This window comes from Cucurbitaria berberidis (assembly GCF_010015615.1).
Source record: "Cucurbitaria berberidis CBS 394.84 unplaced genomic scaffold K460scaffold_1, whole genome shotgun sequence".
In the NCBI taxonomy this organism is placed as follows: domain Eukaryota; kingdom Fungi; phylum Ascomycota; class Dothideomycetes; order Pleosporales; family Cucurbitariaceae; genus Cucurbitaria; species Cucurbitaria berberidis.
Genome location: NW_024468935.1, coordinates 1807783 through 1832870, shown reverse-complemented (window position 1 = coordinate 1832870; position 25088 = coordinate 1807783). Strand labels below are relative to the sequence as shown.

Below are 25088 nucleotides of genomic sequence, written 5' to 3'. Positions count from 1 at the left end.
TCTGTTCCTTTGGACATTTAGCCTTACAGCCACGAGAATATCTCGACTGATATGGTCGTAACGAGTATTAGGAGCCAGTTGGATTGGGTCACTAGCTTGCAGATTTTGAAAGATTGGGAGTAGGATTGCAGGAACTAGGAGGCGATATATCCTTGGCTACCGATTAGCTGTGTTCAAAGCGCAACACATAATATACTCTGCTACCTTCTCCGAGAAGACAAAGTCCTAAACATAGTCAAATATTCTATTCCACTATTTGATGATACTAACAACACTCACTGCAAAGCCCGATCTCATGTTAGGACTTAGATACCTAGAACATCGCGCACGAATACAATCGAAGCTATTCAGGAGGTAGAAGACGTATCCAATATCAGAGTGCTCTAGATCAGTCATTATAGTATATAAGCTTACAGACCCAGCATTACAAACACCCGTTCATTGTTCCCGAGTGCCAAGATATAAGTGACATGTCGCGATCGGCCGGCCTGAGGTGTGTTTCAGATTTTCAAGACGATGAAACACGCAACGCAGCACCTCCCGACAGTCTCTTGGCACCCATTCTCAAGCTTCGTCGTGAACCGAATGTTCATTCTCTCAAGGATATTCTGGATACACTCGTCATGGCGATACCACGTCGCTTCATACTCATCATCTCATCAGTATTCCTCATCCTCTTCATCGCGCTATCATTAGCCACGGCGATAGAGATACGCGCACCGCTGCAGAACGTCTTCCGAATATCCCTCGCGCAAGCTGCGAAAGTGGGCAGTTCAAATAGTATAGTTGGAGCGAACGCGCTCCTCAATGGAACCGGATTCGATCGCGGAGATGTATGGAACGGGACGAGCATCATCTCGGGAGGAACGCCAATCCCAACTGCGATAACGAAAACACAAGAAGGTATGATTGGGTTCACGCCAACCCCAAGACCAAGTGCGAGTTGGAGTGCTGAAGGGATCCTCGGACCCGTGCATACACCTACACCATCAGTCATCACAGCGCCACGACCTCCACCAAGTAATCAGATTCCCATCCTCGCTCTGTCATATTCCAGGTCCGGAGGTCCAAAGCACTGCCGCGGTGAGCTTCTCCAAAAGATGGCTTTCGCGCCACCGATCGAAAAATGGAAGAATGGAACATGCATCAATCTCCCAAGCGAAGCGCGCTGTGGGGTTTTCTTCGCTGGAAAAGGCGACAATTGCGAGGCGCAGCTATTCAATATGGCTAACTGCTACAATACGACGCGAACATATGTAAATACTGTTGTATTTATGCCAGAGGAGCGAGCAGTTGGAGCGCTTTGGAGTAGTATGTGGGTGAAGTGCGGAGTTGAGGTGCCAGAAGCTAAGATGCTGGATCCAAGCATTCTGGGTGGATTATTGAAAAAACCTAGTGGTGGCTGAAGAGTCGTGCTGAATGTATCAACACAGCGTTGAGGAGCAGACTGTCAAGAGGGGCGGTGATCACCTCTTAAGCTACGACCCCGAAAAATGATGAGTCGGACAAAGCCACGGCAGTGAAAACGATTAGAACTCATCCAGACCTACGTCCAGATCTAATGAAGCGAATCGCAATAGTGCTCTTGCTTCGCGGATGCACATTTGGGCGTAATTTGGAGGTGAGGTGTCTTCATTTACGACGTCCTACCCGGTCCTCTTGAAGGTACTTCAGACTACATTGCTAGTCCATAAAGCAGCCAAAGCTTGACCAGGAAGAAGCCTTCCTAATCGCCGGCCAAAGTGAAGTTCCAGGATTCATATCAATCGCCTCCTATTCAATTTCGTCAGGATCCTTTTTCTTGATATCCTGTATCTACTTGTAATAAAACGTTAAGATGGCGGTATTCGCAAAACAAAAGCTAGTCTAAAACGGGTGTCCTTGCTTCATTGCCAGGAGATCTCCTATGTCTAGTTCCTCGACCAAATCATCGGGGTCCACAATATCTGACGGATCAGCCGTGTGCACATACTAGGTGTGATTCTCAGCACATGTCTTGCCTGCACCAATAGACCATACTTCCCACCTGGAGGACTCCAGGCACATGAGAAAATTTATCGGAGCGACTGTCCAAAAGAGGCGACGTTATCTCTGAAGGTCTATCTCTAAGCTCATGCGGGGGCCGGATCAGTAATGAGCTGAGAAATGATAAACTCAAGCATCTCGCGACTGCATTATGGAAAAGCTGAACAATGTGATTTGTGCTACACTGAGGGATGTAGTGAAGATGAGATGGAGCCCAATGTGCGGTTCGCGCTATGATTGGCGAGATCCTAATATGGTGATGTAATTGGGATGTTGGTACTAGCGCCAATGATTATCTCCAGACTGTCGCACATCATCTCATGCTGTCCACCATGAAAGTCAAAGTTAGAGTCCGAGAGACGCCGGGCTGTAAAGCTCGCTCGGAGTTCTCTACAAATCGTAGAAGCCGTATTGCAATATCGACCGGTACATGGTTATCATCGAAGCTTGGAGCAGCTGTGGAACAATCGGAGAATAGCTTTCACTTTCACTCTAATCCACCTTCACCTCGTCTCGCAAGGTTCTCCGTTGTATCTTATCGTCACCATGCTTCCCACCTGCACAAGCGAGTATATTCGACTCCCTCCATAGCCGTATAGCGCAGCTCTAGGCACCAAATGGCCGCCTCGACACCTGCAAAACTGAAGAGCCTGCGGGCAACTCTTGCCGCAAAAACACATCAAGAAGTGCTACGCATGTACATACAGAAACACGAAGTCGGTCTCCTCAAGCACGCCTTCCTCGTCACTGTGTATCGCAAGTGGTCCGCCAACCCACCATACCACCTCACTGAGCTCGGTATAACAACTTACGATCGGCAACGAGTCAATAACGGGCAGCCGGTACTCGCTGGACCCCATGCCGAGTATCTTCTCAAGCATGTTTGGTGCTTGCACCTCCGCATACGCTCGCACGCTCACCTTCCTTCTACCGGCGATGCCAACGCCTACCATTTCGGCACTACGACATTCGTTTCGCAGGAAGAGGCATTGCATATGCTTCACGAAATCTGGCATCAGCCGATGGATGAGGCAGATCCCGACAAGGGCTTGCGACCCATCGTATACATGTCCTTTGGTGACAATGACGGCATGGGTAAGATGAGAAAGACAGCTTTCGACTTCGATCCCTCGAGTATGAGCACTACAGTCGCTATATTGGATGCTCAGAATATTCCAGTCCAGGCCAAAATAACGCGCTCACAGACTGCGCCATTCGAGTATCTCCTGCAACAGTTCAAGATTCAGGCTTTCGATTTCGACAATGGCGGTAATGCAGCAATGTACGCCACCGTTATCGCTATCCTGTCGGCATTGCGCAATGAGCTTTATGGCTCGTTGGATAATCCCAGGGCCAAGGCAGGTCAGAAAGGACAGTCGAGCTCGAAGTCAGCGCAGAGTGTGATACAGTGGTTGATGGAGTGGCCTACTCCAGCTCCGCCAATCGGTGTTTCCATGTACTGCTGGCGTTGTGGAAGCGCTGAGCATAGCTTTACCGAATGCCCAAACTCGGATCTCGAGTGTAGCAAGTGCATGAACTCACCGCATACGTGGAGGAAAGAGAATGCGAGTACTCATACAGAAGGACTATGCATCTTCCGATGATAAGGGGTATGTTGGCTTTCTTTGAAAGCGTCGTCGCGGGGATACATGCCGAATCGCCAAGCCCTGTTACAGTACGAATCATCACTGTGACTCGAATCAAGGTGCAAGTTCTCAAGGTGCAGGTCTGCATGGCTCGAGCGAATATAATGGCGTAAATAAATAAAGCCTAATATAACGTAAACGGGATATCTGAGTGTCACAAACGCCCCACATTACATACCACCAATCAATCTGAAGTGATGACCTTTCCTGCACACCTCCTATTTCTCATCTTGCCTAACCTTAACTACAACCTTCCCCTTCGCCCTACCCGTCTTGAGCTTCTCAAACGCCTTGGGCGCATCCTCGAACTCCCACACACTATCCACCACTCCCTTCACCTTCCCCTCCTTCATAAATAGCCCCAACTGCCCAAGATCATCCACAGATGCTTTCGTGATGATCATCTGATAGCTGTTCTTCCCGCCGCCAAGAATATGTGGAAACAACATGTTACGCCCGGTCTGCGTCAAGCCACCAAGGCTAAGCGTCATCCCGACTTGCACGAATTTGCCGTGGGGAAGGATGAAGGAAGAAGATGCTTTGTAGAGGTTAGGAGGACTGCCGATATTGTCGATGATAAGAGAATAGGTGGGCCCCTTGGAAGTGAGAGCTTGGACAACATCTTCCTTCTTGTAATCAATGACTTCGTCCGCGCCCAAGCTCTTGCACAGCTCTACATTGGGTGTTGAGCATGTAGTCGTGACATTACATCCCAATGCTTTTGCAATTTGGATGCCAATCGCTCCAGTACCGCCGGAACCGCCATTGATAAACACGCTGTCTCCGCTCTTCACATTCGGCTTCGTAGCTTGGATTGCAGTCAACCCCACAATACCAACCCCGGCTGCATCTTCAACTTTTACACCCTCTGGTAGACTTGACACCATCTGTTTCGGCACGGCCACATACTGCGCCAATGTGCCGTCCTTTAGCGAGCCGATCTTCGCGCCGAAAACCCACTCGTCGACTTTGAACTCGTTGACGTTCTTGCCGATTTTGGCGACTTTGCCGCAGAAGTCGGCGCCGGGCGTGAGGTTGGTACCTATGAGGCGCAATGGCATGGGTCCTTCGGTGACTTTGTGGTCGACGGGGTTGAGGCCCATGGCGTGGACCTGTACGAGGATTTCATTGTCGGTGATGGTGGGTACGGGTGTTGCATCGTTGATTTTGAGGTGCTTCTCGAGGCCACCTTTCGTGCTGTTGTATTGCCAGGCTTTCATGGTTTGAGCCATCCTTGGTGTAGGATCGTTTGATAGGGTTTACGATAGGGTTTGGGTATGATCTTATATGTTGGTGGTTGGCCAAGTGCCCTGACGTGATAGTCACCCAATTTGAGTGGGGCATTCGCCACCATTCTTCACGACTCTGAATGCGGAACTCATGTTCATCCGGGCAGGGCTTTAGGGCCTTCCCCGGAAATGATCGCGTTGGATAGAGGTACTGTATTAAGATGTTCTATGTCCGTGACGAACCCCATGTGGGTATTCGCCGACGCTTCGGTAATCTTGTTCTCCCGCCGGCCCGCCTCAAGATCCGCTCGATGTGGATTATCGCGTACGTGCACGTAATCTTGGAGACTACGGTCGCGAACCAGCAGCCCAATCAGTCAAACAACACCATCAAGCTGATAGAAGTATGATGCAGGGCAATTGCGATGTTAATGACTGATGTCTGAATGTACGGAACGAAGGTGCTTCTCCTTGTATCGCATCAAGCCTGAGCGCCTTCCTAAAAGCCAAGCTAAGCATTCCTCGTTCATCACAACACTACCTCCCTCAATATGCAATGAACATTTGGTTGAAACCCGTAACGTTCCATGTCCCTGTTTGCGTGTTCAACGTCAAATTCGTCGGTACAGTCTTCCCACGCTGAAGCGCACCGCTCTCAACGCTGCCGTTCGCTACGTTCCTCTGCAGATGATTGGCACCAGCCTTTACAGTGAAGTTTGCAAGGCTGACTTCGAAAGGGTTGCGGAATGCAACAGATGGTGAGCCTAACAGAGTCAGTAGCGCATGCGCCAGCCCAAGCAGACGCGGGATGGAGGGGAAGGTTAGCCATGGGCTAACTCACCGTAGTACCGCGCATTTAGCTCTTCCGGTGAAATATGGAGCTCGTAATACCCCCGGTAGTATCCTTCCGCCCATTGAAGCTCCCTGTTGTCTCGAACTAGCCCTGCAGAGCGATCACTTGAATTTGCGATCGATCGACCCGCACCGTAGCCGGTGGAGGTCACAGCAGTTCCTGCAAACTCTACACCGATCGCGCCCGCCCCAGTAACCTGGTCGTATGGCGTCTCATCGAGCCATACGAGATCGGACACCCAGTTAGCGTGTGAGTCGCCTGCTAGGAATGCAGTGTTGGAGATCTCGTTGGAGTATAGATGGTGGAGAGTGCGGTTCCGGTTTGCCGTGTAACCCTAGAGGAAGGTTAGTTGCCGACTGAATGACCAGCTCGAGTGGACAATCAACTCACATCCCATTGATCAGCGTTCAACGGGTTTGTGTACACTGCACTGTTGTTCATTCGCGAGAAAATGATCTGATTGCCCACGATCCTCCAAGCAGCCCCTCGTTCTTTCGACTTGGACAGCTGGCGGTAGAACCAGTTTTCCTGTAAGCTGCCCATGAGCGAGCGACCGGCATCGTCCTTGAGTTTCTCGATGTAGTCATCGTTCCAATCTAGAGTAGTGATAGACCGGTCATAGTTGCGCGTGTCGAGCATGATCAAATCGAAGAGCTTGCCCATCTTGAAGCTTCGCCAGATGCGGAGGTTGTCGTCCATGTCAACTTGGCGGATACTGATAGTATGTCAGTACAATCACGACGGCAATGTACTCCAACTTACGGCATCCATTCGAAGTATGCTCGAACAGCATTCATCTTCCTTGAGTCAACACTAATACCTCCAAACTTCTTAAAGGAGGCTTCTGTGTTATTCATGCCGCTTGTGCCATCACGATAGACGTTGTTGGCTACCTCTATTCAACTATTAGTTGTGTTCCAGAAAAGGGCATATTGCAGCTCACCATGATCATCCCAAGTCGGAATCCATGCAAAATTCTGGTGAGCGAGGCGAAGGTCAAGGTCGCTCCGGTCTGTACGCGAGTTAGGTCCCATCCGAAGCTAAGTTATCCAGCATGCTTACATTGTCCAAGTCTGGTCCGGTAGTCTGCGAACTTTGTCAGTCACTATCGATGTTTATGCAGGATTTCAAACACTACCGTAAAGACTGAAAATCTCTTTTTCTGGGCTTGCAGCTCGTTGATCCTTGCCAATCTTGCCTTTGCTGTACTCGTAGATGTAATCCCCAAGGTGGACCTGTTCACGTCAATTAGCAAACGCCTCTGGGTGAACATTCTCTCTACGTACAAAGAAGTCCACTTTATCTTTTCGCGCTGCGTTGCCATACGCGTTGAAGTAACCCATGGGGTAGTTGCTGCAGGAGAAGACCGCAAGACTGATCTTTGAGACGGCATCGTCATGGTCCGGGCTTGTTTTAGTTCTTCCGGTGGGACTCTTATTGTTGCTGCCGCAGACATTGAACTGGTAGTAGTAGGTCTTGAATGGTGCTAGTTTCTTCGCCTCTACCTGTTCAAAATCAGTCAATTGTTTCTAACAAATTCCATTATAAAGCTTACCTTGACCGTGAAGTCGATATCAGAAGTGGTATAAGCAGTCCCCTTGTCGACTACAGTCGAGAAATTTCCATCTGTCCCGACGCGGTACTCCACACAGATCGGATTTGGCGAGGCTTTGATATACTTCTCAGTCTCGTGGCTGTAGAATGGCACGTTACCTGATACTGTCACATTAGACCCATCATTCACAAGGGATGGCGCGATGCGAGTCCACAGTATAACAGAATGCGGGTATGGGTCGCCTGATGCGACACCGTGTGTGAAGTTTAGTTGTGAAGGATCCCAAGGAGTAGCTCGCTTGACAAGGCTTCTCTTCGCAACCTTAGGCACATCTATGCCGAGGCCTTCATGTCGCCGTGAGGGTGAATGGTAATTGAGATTCGTATCGAACGATGCAGTAACAAGTGCAGCAAGAGAAACCGCAGCAAATAGAGACGAGCCCATCATGATGGCGAACGAAATATCTAGAAGCTCTAGTCAAGTTCCTACATATTGGAAGATCAGGTTGCCTTTATACCGCCACTCTACATATCGACATCCCGCGGTCTGTTTACTGGTATAATCATACTGCGACGTCAGGCCCACCGCCTGAAGCTGCTGCATCGCGCATTCGGTATCAGATCAGCATTAACAGCGACCAATCACAAGCAAGATATTGTCAGTGTGTATAACAGTGTCTGTCAATCGTCAACGGAGACATATGGACGGTGCGCATGTGCGGATGGAATGAAGTGGGATTGGTCGAGGGTGAGATGCATCCTAGGAGCTAGCGTACTTCCCGGACGTTACATCCTGCATGGTCTAGCCTGACGTAACTTGGTGCGAGAGGCCTGAGATATGAAGGAAAACGAGTAGAAGTGACCACACGTGGCAACAGAAGGTTGTTCGACGACAACGAGGATCGAGAGCACGTGGTCGGTTCGACCATTCATCGCTTAGTGCGATGGCCAGTGCACGAACTGCTCTGTAGATCAATCCATCGGGCCACTTCAAGTCTTCTACAAGCATACATTTTACACGATCACAATAACAAATGAGTTTATCGAAAGTGGCTACTGATCGAGGGTTTCAGGATCTTGCCAAAGTTCTGCATACGAATATACGAACGACGGTAGAATTCCATGTCAACTATTCAATTTTGTAAACGAGCTTCACGGCAGATACCTTCCCGTCCTTCAAATCCTGCAGCCCCTGCGGGATACCCTCGAGGCCATTTCGAAGCTCCGCAGGATGCGCCTTGATCTTCCCACTATTGAACAAAGCCTCTGACAACTTCCAAAACTTGGAGCCAAACTCGTAGTCCGCCTGATTCGCCTGGAACTGTTCGTTGAACTTCTCGCCCAGCGCCGTATATCCAAGTGTGAATGTGACTCTTACGTCATCTCGGGGGAAGTTCTTGACCGGCAAGAGTGTGGACAGATGGCCGCCGGTTGAACTGATCGCAGCTGCAGCGATGTCGATTGCGTTGCCTTCGGAAATGCAATCGAAGACTAGCTTCAACTTGTCGTTGGTCGCTTTGCGGATATTAGCGCCTACTTCAGGGTCCTTGTAATCGAACACTTGGTCGGCGCCTAGTTTGCGTAGAAGCTCGAAGTTATGCGGCGAGGCGGTAGCAATGACTTGGCAGTGAGAGAGCTTCGCGTACTGCACAGCGAGGGTGCCAGTTGCGGTAGATGCACCATAGATCAGGATAGGTGTTGGCTCTTGCACCTTGGCTGGCGGAAGGGGAAGGCCGAGTGACTGGTAGAGACCTTGACCCACAGTTGTGATGCCGACACCTAGGGTTGCAGCATCTTCGAAGGGAATGTTGTCTGCCACCTTAAGGTGGATGCCTACTTTGGCTTTGATATGTTCGGCGAAGGTGCCGTTGGAATGGTCCTTTGGATCACCTGGTGGATGTTAGCAATCGTTCAAGAGAAGAGGTGTAGACTGTCTCACCTCCGTGGGCAAAGCCAGCAATCCTATCGCCAACTTTCAGATCAGTTACGCCCTTGCCAACCTCTTCGACAATACCAGCATAGTCACATCCAACAATTGCCCCCGGTGATGGACGGTAGACGATGCTCTTCCAGTCCGTCGGATTCAGGGCGACAGCTTTTGTCTTGACGAGAACCCAATTGTCGCCCGGGAGCTTGGGAAGAGGAACGTCGCTCCGTAGCTCCGCAACGCCCTCGGAAACGTGGACAACTGCTCTTTGCGTGGACATGTTAGAAGGGAGATGGTACGTGAGCGTAATAAAAGGTAGAAGAGGACAGTGATGAATGTGTTGATTTGATAGCTACAGAACACTGAAGCTCTATACACATACTTATTACGACGAATACTCTCTTGCGCAATAGTGGATTTGTAATACCAAGTGCGATGAGATCATCGGTCAATTCTCGGGGCAGTTTGTTCGCGGCTTAATCAAGTCGTGAAGCCCGAGACGCGTAAGACAACCTTGGAGGGCCTAATCAGATTATACAGACGAGTGAATGAGACAAAGGCCCATATATACAGACACAAGTGAGACAAGGCCCGTGTTCCGTGCTCAAGCGGGGAGCGCGCCAAGAGTTTGTGGAGAGCAAGGGTCCAGCCTCCCAGCGCTTTCAACCTTGACGCACTCACGACCAAGCCAAAGGATCACGCACGCAATATTGAGACTCCTACCAGGTAGAGCTTCTCACGGCAACCATGGCCGATCCACAACAGCAACAGCAGGATGAGGACCTAATCTTAAGCTTCTTCCCTGATCCTCCCCCATTTTACCGGCACTTTACCGCAGAGAACCGGGAGCGCTTGGGCGAGATTGAGAAGGAAGCTGCAACTGGTGATGGTGAACTTGCAACTTCTGCCCTTGGATCATATCTCTCCGCAGAGCAGATCCTTGCCCTCCCGACCGAGCTTCGATATCTCATCCCACCCGCACCGCCCGCAGACGATGAAGAGTTCAAGGTCTTTGGCGAGGCGACGAAAGCGAAGGGATCAGATCTCTTTAGCAAGAACATGGAGCTTATAAGTCACAGGATGAAAGAAGAGGGTGTCTTACAAGATTGGACATACGAGCAACTCTACCACACCACACCCCCCTCTCAACCCACCACGACATCCACACCCACAACGCTCGACCGCCAAAACTACCTCTTCCGCTTCCTACGCTCCATGCTCCTCTCCTACATCTCGCTCCTCGGCCTCGTCGCTATCGACCCCGTCTCCCCCGCCAAAGACGACCAAATCGCACATATCCTGACCATGGTGACGAATATGCATGCCCTGATAAATGAATATCGGCCGCATCAGGCGAGGGAAACACTGATTGCAAAAATGGAGGAGCAGCTCGAGCGGAAAGTGAAGGAGGTCGAGGGCGTGAGGAAGGTAGGAGAGAGGGTTCGTGGGGTGCTAGAGGGGTTTAAGAATGCAGTTCCGGGTGAGAAGGATGAAGCCAAAGTGGCTGATACTATTGTAAATGACGAGGATAGGGCTCAGATGACTCAGGCACATATGTGGGGGTCTGTGGATGAAATTTTAGGGCAATGAGAGCGGATCAGAAACAGCCTACGAGCTCAACTATATGCTCCAGTCTCGAACAGGGACATTCAGTTCTTCTACACGCAACATGGTTGTGCCACTAGGACCTGGATGAAGCCGACATGAAGGCACTTGGCACACAGTTCCGCTAGCAGCACCGCGGCGCATGACGTCACGATGTCAAGTATAATCTCAAAGACCTAACTCAAGCAAGGATTTGGCCCGGTGTGCTTTGGTCACCACTTCGTGTCGGGGTCCGCTACATTCCGCCGGGTCATATGAATGTGCGACACAGGGGCGTTTGGCACGCGGGCACCCTGGACACCATCAACAAGCGGCAACTGCACCTGATCAGCGAACACTACTTCAGCGCCTGATACAGGAAATAAGCAAGAACGAGTGGGAATTGTATGCGTACCTCATATATCTGGTTGCGAAGAGCCTGACTCTTACGTCTCCCTGTCAGCCACCTTTCTATACCTCAGGCCTTCCTTGTTATCTTCACCACGACGTGAACTTCGAACTTATCCATACAACAGCATCACTTCGGACGCATCGCCATGCCATCAACGACCTCCACTCGTCCCCCAAAGCGGCTTGTCATTTTCTGTGATGGAACATGGGTCGGCCGCGAAACCAATGTTGCAAACGCGCCCGCGAGCAACATCCGGCAACTCGCAGATATGGTGGGCGATGTACAGTACACCGAAGCTTCGGACAAGAAAGCTGCAAGAATACATCTTATCAAGCCTCATTCACCGACCACTGTGCACTTCAATCATCATGCGAGAGGAATCGATGGGTTTGACGGAAGAAACATCATCGCAGGTTACCAAGAAGGCGTTGGTCTAAATGGAACTTTTCTGGAGTATATCTGGGATGGCGCAACCGCTTCTACGATTGGAGACGAGTGCATAAGCGTGTACAGGTTCATTGTCGAAAATTTTACCTCCGACCATGAAATCTGGCTTTTCGGCTTCAGTCGTGGCGCCTTCACAATCCGATGTGTAGCAGGTATGATTAATAACTGTGGCATAATTAAACAGTCTCCTGAGCACACCAACGAAGAGGTGGATAGACTGTGCTATGAAGTGTTCCGCACGTATCGCTCCAAGCTCCCCGTTGATGCACCGAAGAGCGAAGAATGTCGGCGGTTGAAAGGAGACGGGAAGAGGGTGTGGCAAGTGCAGAGGCCGATTCGGGTTATGGGGTGCATTGATACCGTGGGCGCCCTTGGCATACCCCGTCTCAATGCTGGGATAGGGTTTGATTGGAGCCCCCTTGAGTTCTTCGACCAACATGCCTCTTCTGTAATCCAGTACGTCTATCATGCGCCCGCACTACATGATCGGCTGTGGATCTTCCAGCCCTGCCTGATATTCCCCGGCGTAGGTGAAGGGAACGATAAACCAATGGTAAAGCAACAATGGTTTCCTGGCACGCACTACGACCTAGGACGAATGACCTTTCGTTTCGTCCGCCAGAGTCCTGGGAATTGGATTGAGGGGCTACTTGGATGGTTGCCCGATCTTCTGAGTAGGACGATATATCCAAACGAAGTACTAAGCGACTGTGTGCTTAGATGGCTGCTGGAGAGCGTTCAAGAAGCCGGATCCGACGTTCAGAATCCCATCATCGCGGATATTGAGGACCAGGTCCGGAGAGTAAGCGAGCGTCTCGTGGGTACACAGGCGAAGAGTACCGGGAGTGGCGACATCTACGGTGACGTGTTAAACTACGCACCAACCGGTATCATTTGGGGCAGTATACAGCGCGCATCTCAATTCTTCTTCTCTCTCCTGGACCACGTTCTCCCAAGACTGGGCAGCAATATTCAAGACTTGCTGGGCATCAAAACGATCATCGGCATCTTAACAGCCACTGCCGATAGACGCATCCCAGGTGTCGCTGCAGACATATACCCATACACCAAGAAAGAAAGCGTAATGGTCAAGGGACAAGAGTGCGTATTCAGTATACAGGAGCAGGCGAAGATGGGAGGGAAGAATGAGTGGGGGAAGGAGAGGTATGCGAGTAGGACATTTGAAACCTTTCTCCTTTGGAGACGGGTGTTCGGACGAGGCGGACAGATTGATGTTCCAGCGCCGTCTGTTTCTTAACATTATGTTTTCTTTTGAGCAATACCTATGTACGCAAGTACGCAATGTGTCGTCTTCACACAGTACCCCTCATCTTTCTCCTCCCAGACTACTCACTCAGATACCCCACACTGTCACCCAGATTCGACGCCTGACGTTCCGGTAATCAGTCGGAATTCACAGGGTGCTACACTCTGCACGCGACTTCGAAATTTCTCATGACAAGTTTCTTCGTACTCAGCCGCACAGAGATGGAACTAAAAGGAGATCCAGCCAGCCACCCATGTGCCGCTCTCCCTACGAAAGGAAAAGTAACGCCGATTCAATAACTTTGGCTCGCCTTCCCCCCTTTCTGTAGAAGATTTCCAAGCCACGTAGCTTAAGTGGCGCTAGTTCAAGCCTCCAATGCAGGGTCCTTTCCACATCGAGCACAACCACATCGATAGTTCGGCAGCCCCGTCAATCTCGACGCAGATTCAGATGGAGGCCTAGGCCAGCCATCGACATCGCGCTGGTTTTCACCAATTAGGACTCTGAGCCAGGGGCGCCCACATGCGTCGGCGCACGTGGCTTGTCCCTTTACAGCACTGCATCTCGCTACTGAGCCGCATCTCGCTTATCGACCATGGGCATGCACCAAGATACCTGGCCATAGTGCCTTCCATGAGGCTGATATTGGAAGTATTGCAGGTCTTAATCTACGACTATACTGTGGCTGGCTAGGGTCGAGCGGCAGGAGAGTTTCTTCTGGGGGCCCGATTCATGATTCATGCAGGCATGTCGTTATCTTATGATCTGCTTTTCCTCCACACCAGAGGTACTGCTTGATCCTCGCCAGTCGCTTTCTCTGCGTGCTCTTCCGGTCTGTTCTGTGGTGTAGCACTCGTTGTATAACAGTCATTTCAGTATACTGATACCACTACACATCGAGAATGCGTACAGCTTTCATTTGGGCCTTAACGGCCTTGACTGCTGTGTCTGCTCGAGTGAGCAACACTGGTCGCTGTGGTGCAGCGAATGGCGGCCTTGTTTGCACGGGCTCGTCCTACGGCAATTGTTGTTCCCAGTCAGTTCATCTAGGCAGTAATAGTTGCGGGACGTAGACTGACTGTGAATTTCAGATACGGCTGGTGTGGTAGAACTTCAGGTAAGTAAAACTCCACGTAGGACTTGTATACCAGACATATACTAACTCTTTTTCTTTAGCTTATTGCGGAACTGGTTGCAACTCAGGTTTCGGTACTTGTTCGAATGTTGCTTCGTCTTCGGCGCGCGTCTCGACACTCCGTACTAGCACTCGTTCATCCTCCACCGTCAGCTCGAGTACACGATCTTCGTCTGCGGCTGCTGCATCCTCTACACTCAAGGTCTCCACGAGCGCTCGCTGTGGATATGCGTTTGGTGCGACGGGTGGGTTTACCTGCGCAGGGTCCAAGTTTGGAGATTGCTGCTCGCAATATTCGTACTGGTATGCAGCCTGCGTAAAACTATACCAGCAAAGCTAATTGGTCTTGTACAGTGGTTCTACTTCAGCCTATTGTGGAACGGGCTGCCAGCCTGGATTCGGAAAGTGCAACGGCGCGTCTTCGTCGGTTCGATCGGCTTCTACCTCCTCCACGCGTGCCAGCTCGTCTTCGACCGCCTCCTCAAGCCGTGCAGTGTCGTCTTCAGTTGCATCTTCCACCATCTCTTCGAGTTCATCAACACTGGTCGTACCATCTTCGTCTTCGGTCGTCTCTTCAGTAGCAACCAGCTCGTCGTCTGTAGCTTCATCTTCAGCTCAAACTTCGTCATCATCAGTGGCTTCCTTGACTTCAGAAAGCTCGGCGTCTGGGGCCTCCTCTACGCAGCTTAGTTCATCGCTCTCGACTCCATCGATTTCATCCACGCAGTCAAGTTCCGCTATCAGCTCAACTACGGTATCGTCGTCTACAAGTGAATCTGCTTCCTCGTCGAGTGCGGCGAGCTCGTCTGCCGGGTCCACCACAGCCAGCTCGTCTAGCTCTTCGTCTAGTGTTGTCTCTTCCAGCCTCTCCTCAGACATAGTCTCGAGTTCTCCCACCGCCTCGTCTGCAAGTGCTTCCAGCACACCAGCGCCCACCTCAAGCTCGCCGGCAGCCTCTTCAACTACTAGCGAGTCCGCCTCGTCGAGCGCATCTGGCACTCCGTCCTCGTCCAGTGAGCTTGTTTCAGCTTCATCGTCCAGTGCACCGGAGTCAGCATCCTCATCTAGCGCATCTACCAGCGCGTCTTCCTCGAGCGCATCTGCCAGCGAATCTTCCTCGAGCGTGTCAAGCATCCAGCCTTCCTCTACGGAGTCCGCGTCTGTCTCCTCGATTGTTTCTGTCTCGGAATCGAGCTCCAGTGCCTCGGCAGTTGGGTCTATTTCTAGCCAGGCAGCATCTACTACGTCCGATGCCAGCCCTTCTAGCACTCCTGAGGTCGCTTCCAGCACATCCTCGGCCATATCAAGTTCTTCTGAGGTCCCATCTTCGAGCTCCTCCTCGTCCTTCTCAACCAGCACTTCTGAACTCGCCTCTAGCACGGCTTCTGCTATTTCAAGTTCGGACGTTGCCTCTAGCTCCTCTTCAGTTGTTTCAAGTGCTTCTGAGGTTGCCTCTAGCACGTCTTCTGCTGTCTCAAGCTCTTCGGACGTTGCCTCGAGCTCCTCTTCAATGGTTTCTTCAAGTGCTTCTGAGTCCGCCTCTAGCACTTCCTCGGTGGTATCGAGCTCCTCAGTCATGTCCTCAAGCGCATCAGAAACGAGTTTAAGCACGACATCGACTATCTCAAGTTCTTCGGACGCTACTTCAAGCTCTTTCTCATCAGTATTTTCAAGCGATTCCTCCAACGTGGTTTCAAGCACTTCGTCTGTAGAGTCGACAAGCACGCTCGAACCTACGCCGACGACGCTTTCGACGCTCATATCGTCCAGCTCTCCCGCCGCGCCTTCATGCTTCAGTCCCCAGGCCACGAACTATGTGTCCAACCCGGGCTTTGAGTCTGGTTCGCTCAGTCCATGGACTACGCAACAAGCCGTGCCTGTCTCGCCAAAGATATGGACGATGCTGGTCTCCTCCGAGTCTGGCGTATCAAGGCCCGGTGGCAACTTGGGACTCAAGGGCGCTACAACGTCCACAGCCGCAACTACCATTGATGTTTCTCAACCCATCAACAATCTCGCCCCTGGTACCACTATCAATGTCGGCGGTTACGTCAAGTCACTCCTTGACGCCGTTAGCGCTGGTACAGTAACATTTTCGCTATATTTTGACGATGTACTACTTGACCAGTTGGTGAGCACGCCTGGGACCACCAAAGTCTATCAGATGCTGTCTTCGCCGTCGGCTTTCGTTGTTACAGGAGGCGATAGCCACACACTTAAACTCCGGGTCGAAGCTGCAGGTTTCAGAGGAGCCATTTTCGCAGCCGACGATTTCTATGTCATTGTAGCGTCTGGGCCTGGCGACGTCCCTGTCTGCAATCCCACGCCTGCACCAACGCGCGCCTGCTTCTCTGCACAGTCGACCAACTATGTCAGGAATCCTGGATTCGATAACGATCCAGTGCTTGACACGGCTATGGCCTACTGGAGTGTATCGCAAGGGTCTGCTTATTCTACAAACTCTTGGGTCTGGGACTATGCGGGCCGTGGAGGTGGCAATGGATTCCTGGGCTTCACCATTGCCGGCGACGCCGGGAAAGTGGACAGCACACAGTTCCTCAAGCAGGAGAACATCAACATCCCCGAGGGTGCTATCATCGACATCCGCGGCTACGTGAATCCGCGGCGTGCGAGTACTGTTGACAAACCACTCTCGTTGACGTTGAAGTTTGACAATCAGGTAGTGCAATCGTACACTCCTCAAACTACAGGTTTCACCAGGATTGGAACGACTTTTGGCAGCCGTAGTAACACACGGGTTACCATAGTTGGGTCAGGGCCTCACACTCTTTCTCTGGAGGTTCGCACCGCGGGTGTGGAGAACGCAGATATCTATTACGCAGATGATTTCGAGATCAAGGTAGTTTCTGGACCTGGCGGTCTGCGACTCTGCCCGTCTTAGAGGGAAGTAGTTTGCAATGCTTGGAATTTAGATCATGTTCGTAACTTTGCCTTTTAATTGAGAAGAGGAACAAGTGATGCAGAGACGATGTACCAGGTTTTTCAGCTGGCCAATCAAATGCACCAAACGTGTTTTGTTTCAAGATGCCCATGGCTCCAAAGGCTGAAGCAGCCGATGTGCCCCAAGGGGAAGGTGCCACCTCCGCATGACGATGTACATGTTGTGTTTAGTACTGTAGTTGGGTCGTGTGTGGCGGTGAGTCGGTGCTCAGTGTTGTATATGCGAGCCTCAGACGTGGAATGTGGCACAAGGCAGACGTCGAGGATTCGGTGACACGAGCATGTAGCAGCCGCCCGTACTACGGCCCGATGTCTTCAGTGTTGTTCATTGTTCAGTATTATGCTCTTTTCTGGAGTTGCTTCCTGTGGCGGTCTCCAAAGGACGACCTCGGTGAGGCCGTCGGCGAGGCCATGCATGATAGGGCCCTCTTTAAATGAAGTTTGCAATTTACCCCAGGACGATTACGGCAGGCCAGATGAGAGAGACCAAGGAACAGGCTAGCGGCCTACTCTCTTGAGCGTGCTGAAGCATGGGCCGAACGCAAAGAATGTGGCAGATCCAATGAGACGCAGGTACAACGGAGCCGGGTAGCCGCTGGTGTAGGGGAAAGTCCCAAGTCCAACACCAAGAGAGACCCAGACAGACAGAGTGGCCGCGGGCTCCTTCAACACCACTCGTGCTCGCCTTGCGCTCTGCCAGAAAACACATAGACGCTGGCGCTGCGTTTGAATTTCTCGTCGGTCTCTAACCTACTGGCACCCATTCGCTTTCTGCGGCTCTCGCGCCTTGCTGACGCCCTCGCTCCGAACCCAATTGCTCGCTGCCCTCCTCGCTCGCCTGCCTTCACCGCGAGACTACAATAGAACCCACACAGCGACGACACGGCCATTGTCAATCCTCATATATACCGAGTCACCGCCGTCGGAACCCGCTCGTCCGCTGTCCATCAAGGAGCTCCAAGCCCTGACCTGCGCATCTCCGACACAACGTGCCCCACAACCGCCTTCGCATCATGCGCACGGCACCTTACTAGCATCCCGAACGCGCACTCCCTATTCTCCGCTCTGGCTATCAAAAGCGGCTTCCCTGTCACTCTTTCGCTCTGCTCGCTAGTGGTGAGCAGCCGGCCTGTCACCACCACACTCTCTCGAATCTATCCTTTGAACAAAGACGCCTATCCGGCACTCTGAGCGCAATTCCATGTGCTAGCTCAAGCCAGTCCTTATACCGACAGCTGGACTGCACGAGATACTACCCGTTGAGCGGACGCACAAACCGAGTAATACCAAACAACACCAACCATGGGCTGCTGTGGAGATCGCGAGAAGGGCGTCACCGTCACCGAGGAGCAGAAGTGGGACTACGTTAACCTCTCAGACTTCAAGTCATCCTCCTGTCTTACGCCCTTTTCCTATGTCTGGCTATGGATCCTCGTCATCGTCTCCTGCGCCGTATACGCCGCCGACGCCTTCACCGCCGTCAACCTCCTCGCCTTCAACAAGTGGTCGAGTCAAGTCAAGCCCAAGGTCCCCTTCGAGGTCGCCAAATGGATCTTTGCCATCACCATCATCATCTCCTACCTCTTCCTCCTATACCGATGGATCATGTGTCTGCGTGTCATGCGCTCAGGGAGCGTAACGGAATGCTATCTCGAGCCTCTCGCAGTCATACTGCAGAGTATGCGACTGACCAAGAGCGGCCAGGGCTGGCGACGCTTCCTGGTCTTTGCCGAGTTGACCAAGAGTAAAAAGGGTGCCAACTACATCGCTCTCTTCGTCTACTTTCAGTTCAAGAGCGCCCTGCTCGTCATCGTGGCCCAAGGCCCTCGCGTCGCCATCAATGGTATGACACTATACGCCGTCATGCAAGCCCAGCTTCTCCCCATTGGCGACCATGCCTCCAAAGATCGCTCAGGCTTCGAGCAGTTTTTCCTCAACATCAAGGTCATGGTTGAGCAGGGCAACAAGCAGGAGACGGTCATCTACTTCACCATGTTGTTCTCGTTGGTCATCTGGGTCTTTGCTGCTCTGGGCCTGCTCATCTCTGCCTTGCTATACATCTTCTTCCTTTGGCACTACATCCCCCGAGCTGACGGAAGCCTGACCAACTACTGCCGTCGCAAGGTTGAGACTCGTCTGGAGCGCATCGTGGGCAAGAAGATCAAGAAGGCGATAGAGAAGCACGACCAGCAGCGAAGACGAGAGGAGCAAAAGGCCATCAAAAAGGGAGCCCTCGACCCCTCACAAACGCGACCCACGCTCCCGAAACTTGGCGGACAGGACGGTGATACCTCTTCCATCTTTTCGATACAGCGATCGGATACCATGAGCTCGAACACCGCCCTCCCGCCACCCTACTCGTCAAACGCGCCGTCCCGCACGAACACAATGAACACGATGAATACCAACGGGAGCATGTCGAAGCCGTCACTGCTGTCGAAGCCGTCACTACCGTCGCTAGATGAGAGACCTGGCATGTCAACCAGAACAACTACACAGGGCACAAACTATTCTACAGCAAGCTATGGTTCAAATGCACCGCTCCTGAACCAAGCTGGCGGCATGGGCAGATCGTCACCAGTACCTACGATGCCAACCCTAGACCGCAATGGCGATTCGTTCGGTGAGCAGCCACCACGACCCTATGGCTCAGCTGGCGGCATGGGAAGGTCATCACCAGCACCTACCCTGCCACCTCTAGACCGCAATGGTGATTACTTCGGCGAGCAGCCACCTCGAGCTTACGGCTCAACTGGCCGGCCATTCTCGCCAATGTCTCAAGGCAGGGCATCTCCACGTCCACCTCGTGGACCTCTTCCACCTGTCGATACGAGCTACTCCAGCAGACGATATGAGTCTGACCCTCAGCTCATCTCGCCGCTGCCCAGTGACGTGCGAGGCCCGCCCTCGGTTCAATCGAACCGACCGTACCCTGAGTTCAGTCCGTTTGATAGCCGTGGGCCACAGATGGGGCCTGCTTACGAGCTATCCCCTGTTGATGTGAACCCCGTGGATGACATTCCTCCTTACTACTCGAATCCACACGGCTCGGACGATTACCACCAGCCACCTCAGATTCCTAGTGTGTTGCGGGCCGGATCTCCAGCTATGTCGCAACCGTCTGGCTTACCGCATCACCCACGCGCCGGTACCGCACCTCCGCGACCTGGGCTACCCGCGAGCCTGCAATCGGCCATCCAGCGCCGCGAAGCTTCACAGCCGCTCCCGAATAGAGGAATGAACAGCTCCGTCCAGCAGCAACGAAGCGCAACTGCGCCTATTCAGCAACAACGCAGCGCGACTGCACCCGTTCAGCAACCAAGCTGGAACCAAGCACCTGCACCACGCAGCTACACTCCCTCAGCACCTCGAAACTACGACAATAGCTACGGCTATTAAACCACTCTTTCTGCTCGAGTAGTTCCTTCTCTACCCAACGACATGTCATTTGCACGTTTGATACCATGCATAACACGGCGTTTTTTCTTTCTGCCATTCTATTGGACACAAAAACCCTCTTCTGTTCGTTTGTATCCTTTCGCTCTCATCATGAATTGTGAGATGAGATGGCTTGACGACCTTATTTTTTTTTTGTTTCCTACTTCTTGATCTGAGATACCCACACGCTTACCGCTGGTCTCGGACGTCCGTTCGCTTTTCTTACTGGTGGACAAGAGGGGGTTGCATTTTGGAGATGTTTCATGATCATGTGGAGGCATGCAGGTGTGGGAGGACAATGTGTGCGTAACGTGATGGTAGCGTGCGCTATGAGGGTCATGTGTACTACTCTGTACTACTTTTTGAATGAAACGATATATTCTGACTACAATATTGGTTCTTTCGGTCATGCTGAATTGTTATGGTCGCATGCAAATGTCGTGCCATGTTCGTTCCGTTCCTAAATTCCAAAGTCCACAGATTCATACGTCTTTAAACTACGGCAGTAAGATGGCCGGCTCACGGGAAAACGTAGTAGAGTAACCCCCTTTCCAGAAGATTTACCCCTTCTTAGCCGAGGAGGATAGATGGACTGAACCATACCACGCTGACTACTGACTCTCCCCCTGACCGAAAAACAAATAAACTACCCGGGCCTCACAATCAACTCCGTCTGAGGGATATTGCCATGACATCACATCCATAGGAGCAGTGCTTATTTATCGATAAGCTTGCATACAGTGGGCGTTTGCCCTGCGTTTGGGGCTAAAGAAGGTGCATTGTGGTCTAAGGGGAGGACTACAGCAGGCTGACAGCAGGAGCAGTGCGTGGAGAAAGCGTGCATGTGATGGTATTTCTGTGTATCTTTGGTGTTTCGGTTGATGCGGTCAGCTTGGTTGAGCCCGTAGCTGCGTCATTTGTGTGTGCGTAGTGGAATCGGGGAGTCTGTCTGGCCCGTCTTGCGCAAGCTGTTGAACAGGTGCCGACGAGAAATCATGCAGCACTAACAGGGAAAAGAGAAAAAAGTAAATGGGACATTCAGTCATAGTCATAGCCAGCGACAGGGAAAACTTTGCAGTTGTTTTCATCGGATTGCTGATTGGAAGAGGGGCAAGAAAGCGACAGCCAGAGAAACCCACTTGCATTTTGACTTACTGGTCCAGTTCGGCGGTTCTTGACAGCGCCCAGCAATGACAACCCACAACATCGGACGGGGCTTTTCTCAACATGGCTGTAGCTGTCTGTGTTCTGCATCTGACTGGCGGAAATCACATGCCAGTACCAGATTTTTCTTGGTGCATATGCAACCCACCACCACGTTGCGATAAACTCTTATCGACCCGTGTGGCCCCGGATCCACAGCCGCGACTTCGGCAATGCGTTAGCGGAGAAAGACACTGCTCCGGTGCAGGTGGCTGCAGATGGACACCGCGAAGAGCAGGAGAGTTGTCGTACGTTTGTGTTGCGGCACGACTCACGACTGACAGTGCGGGAGGATTACTTACGTCGACGAGGCCAGGTTGCTATGGACAGTCGGAATGGAGAGTGTCAGAACCAAAAGGATGTTGTGGCAAGTGACTTGGGCTAGTGACTCTACTTTAGCTGCTGCCAAGTAGAAGAAGCAGTTCTCGCAGAATCTCAAACCTGTGGTTGTTGAGAAATGAGACATGTGCGATCTTGTGTGCCCCCGACGCAGATGACGACGCGGCCTCTGTGGTGAGGGTCTGGAAGAGTCAGTGGCTCCACCTGCGTTCGCGGCGACAGGAAGCAGGGGGGCAGTAGGTCCCAATCACAGCAGACTGTCCCCACTGCAGCGGTGATCGCAATTGCGCGGCCATGATTTGGGTGCTGGGGTCTCGTCGTGGTTGAGCATTTGTGCCGTTGCTTAGCGGGGGGGTTGCGTGCCGGAGTTGTTGATGTGCGGTGTTGACGACAACAACATGTCGTCGTCGCCTATGCTGTTGTCGCTTGCGGCCCGGGAAAAGGGCAAATGGAAGGCCCACACGTAGGCTCCCAGGAATAGAGCCTGTTTTCTGCGCAACGCAAATGAATGCTGGCACTGGGCCATGGGTGAAACCCGCAAAGCCAAGCGGTTCCTGATCCAGGCACACCAATGGGGCGTGGGCTGGCTGAGGCGCCACGGGGCAGGCGCGGCGCCCAATTGGCCTGGTCTAGATGAGCTGCGTTGATGGGCCGCAGCGCGCTATGCCCCTTTGGCCCACAGGGAGATGAGATGGGGCTCCCCGGCTGAAGTGCCCTCTTGAACACTCGCCTGGCCGCTTTCCTTTCCCTTTTCTCTCCTTCACCGCTGTCCAAGCTATAACTCACCCTATTGTCCCTCGCTTCTTTGAATAAGTAATTCGCGCGTTCACTCCTTTACGCCCGTCTTGCTCCATCGCTCGCTGTCACTCCTTTCGCAGTCAAACAACACTCAACTTTTAGCCGCCCATTTGCGCACCGCGACACGCCGTAGAACGAGGTTATCCTCTCTCTGCTGTATAAAGTCCGACCCTTTCGACAAGCAACCCCCCAACCCAATCTCAACATGCGCTACTCTTCCGCCGTGGTGATTAGCACCCTCGCTGTTGGCCAGGCCGCCGCCTCCAACATGCACAACCGTCACGCCAGCTTCCATGCGCGCCGTCAAGCGTAAGCAGTCGGAACTCTTCCTCGTCTCCTGGTCCTTGCTAACATGTCGCAGTGATACCAAGCGCGGCGCTGAAGCCGAAATCGCCTGGGACAAGATCGCCTACGACCTCAAGGACGTGAACTGGGAAAAGGTCAACTGGAGCTCCGTCTTCAACACCCCAACTCCTACCCCGGTCGTTGCCCCCACCCCAACTCCCGAGCAAAAGAAGCCCGAGTACAAGGCGCCTGAGGTCAAGAAGCCTGAGCCTACCACCACCAAGGAGGCGGCCAAGCCTACCCCAGAAGCCAAGAAGGAAGAAGCCCCAACTTCGACCAGTGCAAAGGCCCCGGAGCCCTCGGTGAAGAAGGAGTCGATCAAAGGCTCAATCAAGGACACCCTCAGCGACGTCGTCTCCGATGTGCTGAACGGTGTCGCCGGGATCGCAGGCAAGGTTGGCGCTAAGATTGGCAAGAACGACAAGAGCAACAACGGCGGTATTTGGATTGGAGACGACAGCGACTGGCAGGCTGAGTTCACCAACGACGCCAGCAAGAACGCTGTCCTGTACTGCTGGAAGGCCAACGGCTTCTCCGGTATGTCTGTCAACGTCAACGTGCCCGAAGTCTCCGTCGGCCTCAAGCCTGGCGAGAAGGTCACCCTCTCGTTCGCGCCCAATGTCCCTGCTGCCTGTGCTCCGGCTTTCATCGACACTTCCCTTGCCATCTTCGGTGGCTGGGACCAGACCTGGTTCGAGGTCACCTTTGGCCAGTTTGGTGCTTTTGACATTTCCCGCAACGTCAACATGAACGGCTGCAACATCAGCTCCAAGGGCTCCAAGTGCACCTCCGACATGAACACCTGCGTCTTCAAGTGCAAGGACAGCAGCGTCAAGTCCTGCGAGAAGGGCGCCGACTACGATCTCTTCAACTGCGGCGCCAGCTCTGGTGGCGGCGGCGGTTACGATACCGTCATGGCCGGCACCGGTGGTGGTTGCGCCATGGGCTCTTCAGGCGAGAAGATCTCCGTCAACTTCTCTTAAGTCGATGATGATGATGCCCTCTTTCAGTTCAGGTTGGAGTTATAACGTCCTTCTGGTCGGTTTGTGCATACCCTTCTCTCCCATATCCCTCCACCGCTTTTTGGATAGTAGTGCTCGACCACCTCGGCAAGCTCGTGGACATTGTTTTCTTCTCGCACGATACCCTCACTTCTCTTGGGTATTGGTCATCGTCTCATATAGGCGAGGGAGTTGTCCATCTCGGCTCTTACAGAGATCAATGTGTATTCGCTTCAATGTCTAAATTTGTTAATGTCTGCAAATCAAAAAAGTCAAAAATAACTTCGCCTACTTGATCCTAGTGATTTGCTCGTGTCGCTTCGTCTGCAGTGTACATTAGCCGCAGGGCGGCTACGTACCTTGTCGCTCAAATTAACGCTCCATCCGTTCCGACCAACCGCAGAGAGACGCTCAGGGGCAGCGCTGGGATGCAAGATCCTACCGTGGGTGGCGAGTGGCTTCAGCTCGAAACGAAGCGCAAACTGTAATATGGCGGACATGGCGTTGCGACCAGTCGAGAACGAAGTAATATTCCTAGCGCTAAGAAGAAGGCGCAATTGAGAACCAGACGAGGTGCAGGATGAGAGAGGCGCAGCTACGAAGGCAAGAAAGAACGAGAGAGAAGAAGGGAATAACGATGTGAAGTAGAAGAATACAAGCGTAACGCAGCTGCTTGCATGTAGGCGAAGAGCGAGGGTCAAGGACGAGCAGATTGTACGTGTCAAGCGTCGAGGTGAGAACCATGGAAGAGTCAAGTGTTGAGGATAGTGAGTGGTGGACAGGCGCCCGTCCAGGCAGGAACCGTGGTTAAGGAAGGCGCGATGGCGTAAGAGCGAACCACAACATCGACTCTTCTTTCTTCCACGTCAAGAGTGGTCGACCACTATGCATGTTACACTCGCATGCAAAGTTGAGTGTACACTT

At 52.3% G+C, this 25088-nt stretch overlaps 11 protein-coding genes across 11 annotated transcripts; 8 read left to right on the top strand and 3 right to left on the bottom strand.

Moving 5' to 3' along the window:
- Positions 1-623: 623 nt before the first annotated feature.
- Positions 624-1406, top strand: K460DRAFT_272795 (uncharacterized protein; the record flags this gene model as incomplete). Its single annotated transcript, XM_040927830.1, has 1 exon — positions 624-1406. The coding sequence occupies one exon, from the start codon at positions 624-626 to the stop codon at positions 1404-1406; it is 783 nt and encodes a 260-aa protein (XP_040792817.1).
- Positions 1407-2642: 1236 nt separating this feature from the next.
- K460DRAFT_350331 (uncharacterized protein) lies at positions 2643-3629 on the top strand (the record flags this gene model as incomplete). The annotated part of the gene is made up of 1 exon (XM_040931497.1): positions 2643-3629. One exon carries the CDS (start codon positions 2643-2645, stop codon positions 3627-3629), a length of 987 nt encoding a protein of 328 aa, XP_040792816.1.
- Positions 3630-3889: 260 nt separating this feature from the next.
- On the bottom strand, positions 3890-7752 carry K460DRAFT_269400 (uncharacterized protein; the record flags this gene model as incomplete). Its single annotated transcript, XM_040927564.1, has 10 exons — positions 3890-4868; positions 5463-5664; positions 5742-6087; positions 6144-6468; positions 6516-6648; positions 6697-6765; positions 6816-6839; positions 6892-6988; positions 7040-7258; positions 7309-7752. The coding sequence occupies 10 exons, from the start codon at positions 7750-7752 to the stop codon at positions 3890-3892; spliced, it is 2838 nt and encodes a 945-aa protein (XP_040792815.1).
- A 603-nt stretch (positions 7753-8355) lies between these two features.
- Positions 8356-9714, bottom strand: K460DRAFT_411982 (oxidoreductase-like protein). Its single transcript, XM_040937512.1, has 2 exons — positions 9247-9714; positions 8356-9197 (listed from the first exon to the last, which is right to left on the bottom strand). Exons 1-2 carry the CDS (start codon positions 9512-9514, stop codon positions 8437-8439), a joined length of 1029 nt encoding a protein of 342 aa, XP_040792814.1. The 5' UTR covers positions 9515-9714; the 3' UTR covers positions 8356-8436.
- A 267-nt stretch (positions 9715-9981) lies between these two features.
- On the top strand, positions 9982-10818 carry K460DRAFT_266774 (uncharacterized protein; the record flags this gene model as incomplete). Its single annotated transcript, XM_040927513.1, has 1 exon — positions 9982-10818. A coding segment is annotated over one exon (837 nt), but the record flags the coding sequence as incomplete, so codon positions are not given.
- A 557-nt stretch (positions 10819-11375) lies between these two features.
- Positions 11376-12935, top strand: K460DRAFT_274858 (uncharacterized protein; the record flags this gene model as incomplete). The annotated part of the gene is made up of 1 exon (XM_040927991.1): positions 11376-12935. One exon carries the CDS (start codon positions 11376-11378, stop codon positions 12933-12935), a length of 1560 nt encoding a protein of 519 aa, XP_040792812.1.
- An 807-nt stretch (positions 12936-13742) lies between these two features.
- K460DRAFT_12801 (carbohydrate-binding module family 18 protein) lies at positions 13743-14469 on the top strand. Its single transcript, XM_040926665.1, has 3 exons — positions 13743-13980; positions 14036-14061; positions 14121-14469. Exons 1-3 carry the CDS (start codon positions 13847-13849, stop codon positions 14417-14419), a joined length of 459 nt encoding a protein of 152 aa, XP_040792811.1. The 5' UTR covers positions 13743-13846; the 3' UTR covers positions 14420-14469.
- Positions 14470-14694: 225 nt separating this feature from the next.
- K460DRAFT_400318 (uncharacterized protein) lies at positions 14695-15840 on the bottom strand (the record flags this gene model as incomplete). The annotated part of the gene is made up of 1 exon (XM_040936317.1): positions 14695-15840. The coding sequence occupies one exon, from the start codon at positions 15838-15840 to the stop codon at positions 14695-14697; it is 1146 nt and encodes a 381-aa protein (XP_040792810.1).
- Positions 15841-15979: 139 nt separating this feature from the next.
- Positions 15980-16981, top strand: K460DRAFT_400317 (uncharacterized protein; the record flags this gene model as incomplete). Its single annotated transcript, XM_040936316.1, has 1 exon — positions 15980-16981. One exon carries the CDS (start codon positions 15980-15982, stop codon positions 16979-16981), a length of 1002 nt encoding a protein of 333 aa, XP_040792809.1.
- Positions 16982-18342: 1361 nt separating this feature from the next.
- On the top strand, positions 18343-20439 carry K460DRAFT_372550 (uncharacterized protein; the record flags this gene model as incomplete). The annotated part of the gene is made up of 2 exons (XM_040934521.1): positions 18343-19567; positions 19694-20439. 2 exons carry the CDS (start codon positions 18343-18345, stop codon positions 20437-20439), a joined length of 1971 nt encoding a protein of 656 aa, XP_040792808.1.
- A 2584-nt stretch (positions 20440-23023) lies between these two features.
- On the top strand, positions 23024-24146 carry K460DRAFT_269538 (uncharacterized protein; the record flags this gene model as incomplete). Its single annotated transcript, XM_040927580.1, has 2 exons — positions 23024-23127; positions 23180-24146. 2 exons carry the CDS (start codon positions 23024-23026, stop codon positions 24144-24146), a joined length of 1071 nt encoding a protein of 356 aa, XP_040792807.1.
- Positions 24147-25088: the final 942 nt, after the last annotated feature.